Here is a 6,250-nt window from a genome sequence, read left to right as displayed (position 1 = left end):
AATGCAAAGAACAGACAGACTAGTAGGAGGAGTTCATGTGGTCCGAGTTAGCTTTTAAACTTCCACATTCTTAGTCCTCTGAAACAGAATTTTAAGAAATGTATAAAAATCTTTCAAAATCTTTTATTTTCATTACGACTCAAACATAATTTTGTAAAATATATTGGTAGAATATATATGTATATGCCCTCATATAAAGGGCTCTGTAGTCTCATTATTGATTTATGTGTTCATCCCTCCTCCTCCTCCCTGGTGGGCCTCCTTGTTGCTGAAGGGGTCAAAGGTCGCTCTCGTCTTCGCTCACGCTTCACTCCCTTGCAGCGGTTGCTCTGTAGACACACAAATGTTTTAGAAACAAAAGCCAATGACGTCGTCGCTGCTCCAAGACGCGAGTCAGCTGCTGCTTTGGCGTCTGCACAGCCTCAAGACTCAGAGCTGCAACGCAGTTGTTGTGCTATTTTGTACAATCGTTGATCCTCAAAATCATTGAGAAATTATGGCAACGCAGCAATGCGACGCAGCAATGCGACGCGGCAATGCAACGCGGCAATGCAACGCGGCAATGCAACGCGGCAATGCAACGCGGCAATGCAACGCGGCAATGCAACGCAGCAATGCAACGCAGCAATGCAACGCAGCAATGCAACGCAGCAATGCAACGCAGCAATGCAACACTACAACGCAACATAACTGGATAACGCTCGCCCTGAGCAGACTCTCTTGAGTAAAGTAAGAGCCGGATTAAACCTTCAATACAACACATGACCTTTAACCTCCTTTGAGACACCTGGCCCTCAGGTACCTTGTACTGGAGTCTCCTGCGTTATTCTTTCAGGGCGTCCACGTACTTCATCACATTCTGGACCCACGGCTCGTCAGCGGGCACACAAATCTTCCTACCATGACTGGTCAGCAAACTGCAAGAACAACCAAACCCTCCAGGTCAGGGTGAGCTATGAAGACACACACACACACACACACACACACACACACACACACACACACACACACACACACACACCTGAACCTACATGATGGCATCGATGGAGCAGCCGTGTCCGCTGATCTGTCGCTCGTAGTCAGCAATCGTGCGTCTTGGAACTCGTTGGTTCCTGACACTGAAGCAGCAGACCTTCTGCGTCTGAGCCGCCGACGCTGAGGACAGAAGAGTTCAGCGTGAAGGATCTGCTCTGCAGACTCTCATGAAACGTTTACAGTCCACTTCTTCACAGGCAGCAGCTTGACTTCACATCAATACCTGTGTGCTTTTTACAGCTGGGAATCACATTTTGAGCAGCTCTGTCTTCATTGTGTTGTGACATAACCAGATTGCTCTTTTTTTAAAGTATACAATTATGTATATATTATAGTAAGAATGCAAAAAGTTATGCCGTGTGGATCTTGAAAAATAAAAAGTGCTTAGAATAAATGCAGTAAATCTAAGATTAAGAGCCTTGCTCAGAGGCAATTTATCACTGCTCAGGTTGCAGTGACGTCCTCTCGGAGTGAAACTACACACACACACACACACACACACACACACACACACACACACACACACACACACTTGCTCATGTAATTCTGTTTCCTCATGTTGTGATTCCAGCTGCGGTTTTGGCCTTTTTAATGGAATATTTCCTCATCCGGATTAAAAGTCTCATGACTCTCTGCACAGACTGAACTTCACTCAGACCCAGAACATGAGAAGAAGATAAAACAAAATAAAAATGGGGAATTTAAATTCAAACTCCAGAGAAAGTCAAACTGATGGCTGAACTTTCTAGTCAGGTGTGAAAACCTCAGACGTGTTAAACCTCAGACGTGTTAAACCTCAGACGTGTTAAACCTCAGACGTGTTAAGCCTCAGACGTGTTAAACCTCAGACGTGTTAAACCTCAGACGTGTTAAACCTCAGACGTGTTAAACCTCAGACGTGTTAAACCTCAGACGTGTGAAACCTCAGACGGAGCCGCGTGAGGAACTCCCTCTTCCTTCACTTCCTGCTTTGTGAACCACTGCTTTCTTTCGGAGCGCTGCAGGTGGAGTTTTGTTCAGATGGAAGATTGAAAAGCATCACAGTTTAGTCTGCTGGTGAGCCTGAAGCTTCCTCCAGAAGAAGAAAGACAAGTGTAAAACAACAGAAACTCACCTGTGCAGCAGCAGGTGATGAAGAGGATGCAGAAGAAGAGCTTGGCGTGACCCGTCGATGCCATGTCTGCTCCTGTCTGCTCGCGTCTCTGGAGGCTGCTGATTGGCTGGAGCCCGTTCTGCTGTCAGAAGACACTGCGTCTGTGTGGCCGGACCGCTCTTATACACTCTGAGGAGGCCACGACCACACTTTCACTCTCCATGCCCCCTCTCCTCCTCTTCCTCCTCCTCCTCTTCCTCCTCCTCCTTCTCTTCATCCTCCTTCTCTTCATCCTCCTTCTCTTCATCCTCCTCCTCTTCCTCCTCCTGCCCCTTCTCCTCCTCCTCTTCGTCCTCCTCTTCATCCTCCTCCTCTTCCTCCTCCTCCTCCTTCTCTTCATCCTCCTTCTCTTCATCCTCCTCCTCTTCCTCCTCCTGCCCCTTCTCCTCTTCCTCCTCCTCCTCCTCCTCTTCGTCCTCCTCTTCATCCTCCTCTTCCTCCTCCTCCCCCTTCTCCTCCTCCTCCTTCTCCTCCTCCTCCTTCTCTTCATCCTCCTTCTCTTCATCCTCCTCCTCTTCCTCCTCCTGCCCCTTCTCCTCCTCCTCCTTCTCCTCCTCTTTCTCCTCCTCCTCCTCTTCGTCCTCCTCTTCATCCTCCTCCTCTTCCTCCTCCTCCCCCTTCTCCTCCTCCTCCTTCTCTTCATCCTACTCCTCTTCATCCTCCTTCTCTTCATCCTCCTTCTCTTCATCCTCCTTCTCCTCCTCTTTCTCCTCCTCCTCCTTCTCTTCGTCCTCCTCCTCCTCCTCCTCCTCCTCCTCTTCGTCCTCTTTGTCTCGGTCACTCCACTCAGAGTCCATCATGAACTGAGAGACTCAAACGAGTCAAAACCTGCTTCCTCTGACATTTCAACTTTTACTGTAGAGTTTTATAAAAAAAATATTAATAAAATTGATCAAATAGCGTTTCAGATTATTTTTGTGTTGATCAAAACTCTTTTCATCTTGAGGGTGAACCAGTTCCTTGACAGTGAGTCTCACACGGCATGTCATACAATATTATAAAACACGGGTTTTGTGAGTCATTTGGATGATAAACAACAGGAAATCAAATAAAAGTGAAGTGGAGATTTCATCATTTCAGTGAACTAAACTAATATTCCTAAGAATCTGGTTCTCATGCCGCTGCAAACATTACTCAAGATGGCCGCTCCTCTATTGGGAGGAAATGTAATGATGATGATATCATAGATGACATCATAGAGCTTATCATTAAGATCAATCCAAACCCAAAGGAGGAATAAACACTTGCATTGTTGCACAATTTCACTTTCTTTTGTTGATTTATTCCGATCTGATCCCGCCACATTATGCAGAGAGAGACTTTCTCTTCCCCACTTCCTGTTCTCCAGTTGTTTTCTTGTTTTCTTGGTTGCTGTGAGACTGATTTCTCAGGACGACCTCGTTGCATCATCGCTGTCATCGCTGTGTGATGGAGCGTTTACAGACAGAGTTTCTCTTTCTTGTAAATCAGCAGCTGGGCGTTTGCCTCGTCTGTGGGTCGTATTGACTCTCTTGGACTTTCCCTCGCTGGAGCATTTACGGGAAAAAGAAAGCAGAAAGCTGATGGACCAGAGGCGTCGCCCTGAAGCTCTGGCAGGAATCAAGACGGCAATCCTTGAGGAGTGTTTGAAGACGAGCGAGTGGTTACACCTCCGCTCCCTGTCGACAGGAGAGGACATGTCCACCTTCCCTCAGGAGCCTCCGAGGGCTTCAGGGACTTTTTCTTTCCTCGCTGAGCCTTCAACAGTCACGCAGCTCACGAAAGCAATTTATTTTAAATTATGTGTGAACCTAAATGAACTTTAATGCATTTGAACCCACAACAATGTGACTCGGCCTCACCTGTGGAGGTGCAGCAAGAGGTGAAGGTGAAGCGCTTCAGCGTTTCAACACCTCGTACTGTGTGTGGTGAACATGTTGCACACACATCAGACACACAACAGAGTCAGCTGTCACATGTGTGAACCAAAACGCTTTCGTTTGCAGCCCGAAAAAATCCCACAGCCCTCTTTGATGGGGACCCGTCCTGTGAGACGCTGTGAGACGATGTGAGACGATGTGAGACGCTGTGAGACGAAGTGAGACGTTGTGAGACGTTGTGAGACGCTTTGAGACGCTGTGAGACGATGTGAGACGCTATGAGACGCTGTGAGACGCTGTGAGACGCTTTGAGACGCTGTGAGACGCTTTGAGACGCTGTGAGACGATGTGAGACGATGTGAGATGCTATGAGACGCTGTGAGACGTTGTGAGACCTTGTGAGACGCTGTGAGACGCTGTGAGACGATGTGAGACGATGTGAGACGCTGTGAGACGAAGTGAGACGTTGTGAGACGTTGTGAGACGCTGTGAGACGCTGTGAGATGCTATGAGACGATGTGAGACGATGTGAGACGCTGTGAGATGCTATGAGACGTTGTGAGACGCTGTGAGACGTTGTGAGACGCTGTGAGACGTTGTGAGATGCTGTGAGACGCTGTGAGACGATGTGAGACGTTGTGAGACGATGTGAGACGTTGTGAGACGCTGTGAGACGAAGTGAGATGCTGTGAGAGGCTGTGAGACGTTGTGAGACGATGTGAGACGCTGTGAGACGTTGTGAGACGCTGTGAGACGTTGTGAGACGATGTGAGACGCTGTGAGACGTTGTGAGACGCTGTGAGACGCTGTGAGACGATGTGAGACGTTGTGAGACGTTGTGAGACGCTGTGAGACGATGTGAGACGTTGTGAGACGCTGTGAGACGATGTGAGACGATGTGAGACGTTGTGAGACGCTGTGAGACGATGTGAGACGATGTGAGACGCTGTGAGACGCTGTGAGACGTTGTGAGACCTTGTGAGACGATGTGAGACGATGTGAGACCTTGTGAGACGATGTGAGACGCTGTGAGACCTTGTGAGACCTTGTGAGACCTTGTGAGACGTTGTGAGATGCTATGAGACGCTGTGAGATGTTGTGAGACGCTGTGAGACCTTGTGAGACGTTGTGAGACGCTGTGAGACGCTTTGAGACGCTGTGAGACGCTGTGAGACGATGTGAGACGATGTGAGACGCTGTGAGACGCTGTGAGACCGTGTGAGACCTTGTGAGACCTTGTGAGACCTTGTGAGACGATGTGAGACGCTGTGAGACCTTGTGAGACCTTGTGAGACCTTGTGAGACGTTGTGAGATGCTATGAGACGCTGTGAGATGTTGTGAGACGCTGTGAGACGGTGTGAGACGATGTGAGACCTTGTGAGACGCTGTGAGACGCTGTGAGACGATGTGAGACGTTGTGAGACGCTGTGAGACGATGTGAGACGATGTGAGACCTTGTGAGACGATGTGAGACGTTGTGAGACGTTGTGAGACGCTGTGAGACGCTGTGAGACGTTGTGAGACGCTGTGAGACGATGTGAGACGTTGTGAGACGTTGTGAGACGCTGTGAGACGCTGTGAGACGTTGTGAGACGCTGTGAGACGATGTGAGACGTTGTGAGACCTTGTGAGACGCTGTGAGACGCTGTGAGACACTTTGAGACGCTGTGAGGCGTTGTGAGACGTTGTGAGACGCTGTGAGACGATGTGAGACGATGTGAGACCTTGTGAGACGATGTGAGACGTTGTGAGACGTTGTGAGACGCTGTGAGACGCTGTGAGACGTTGTGAGACGCTGTGAGACGATGTGAGACGTTGTGAGACGTTGTGAGACGCTGTGAGACGCTGTGAGACGATGTGAGACGTTGTGAGACGATGTGAGACGCTGTGAGACGATGTGAGACGTTGTGAGACGTTGTGAGACGTTGTGAGACGCTGTGAGACGATGTGAGACGTTGTGAGACGCTGTGAGACGCTGTGAGACGTTGTGAGACGCTGTGAGACGATGTGAGACGTTGTGAGACCTTGTGAGACGCTGTGAGACGCTGTGAGACACTTTGAGACGCTGTGAGACGTTGTGAGATGCTATGAGACGCTGTGAGACGTTGTGAGATGCTATGAGACGCTGTGAGACGTTGTGAGACCGTGTTAGACCTTGTGAGACGCTGTGAGACCATGTGAGACGTTGTGAGACGATGTGAG

At 49.1% G+C, this 6,250-nt stretch overlaps 1 protein-coding gene across 1 annotated transcript; it reads right to left on the bottom strand.

The window, feature by feature from the left end:
* Window positions 1-2,257, bottom strand: LOC137801474 (C-C motif chemokine 3-like). Its single transcript, XM_068598936.1, has 4 exons — window positions 2,150-2,257; window positions 1,032-1,155; window positions 803-917; window positions 1-329 (listed from the first exon to the last, which is right to left on the bottom strand). The coding sequence occupies exons 1-3, from the start codon at window positions 2,211-2,213 to the stop codon at window positions 824-826; spliced, it is 282 nt and encodes a 93-aa protein (XP_068455037.1). The 5' UTR covers window positions 2,214-2,257; the 3' UTR covers window positions 1-329; window positions 803-823.
* Between the last annotated feature and the right edge of the window lie 3,993 nt (window positions 2,258-6,250).

The sequence above is a fragment of the Clinocottus analis genome, unplaced genomic scaffold (assembly GCF_023055335.1).
Source record: "Clinocottus analis isolate CAN_PGR_092001 unplaced genomic scaffold, fCliAna1.0.p SCAF_41, whole genome shotgun sequence".
Taxonomy (NCBI): Eukaryota; Metazoa; Chordata; class Actinopteri; order Perciformes; family Cottidae; genus Clinocottus; species Clinocottus analis.
This window is presented reverse-complemented; position numbering and strand designations above follow the sequence as displayed.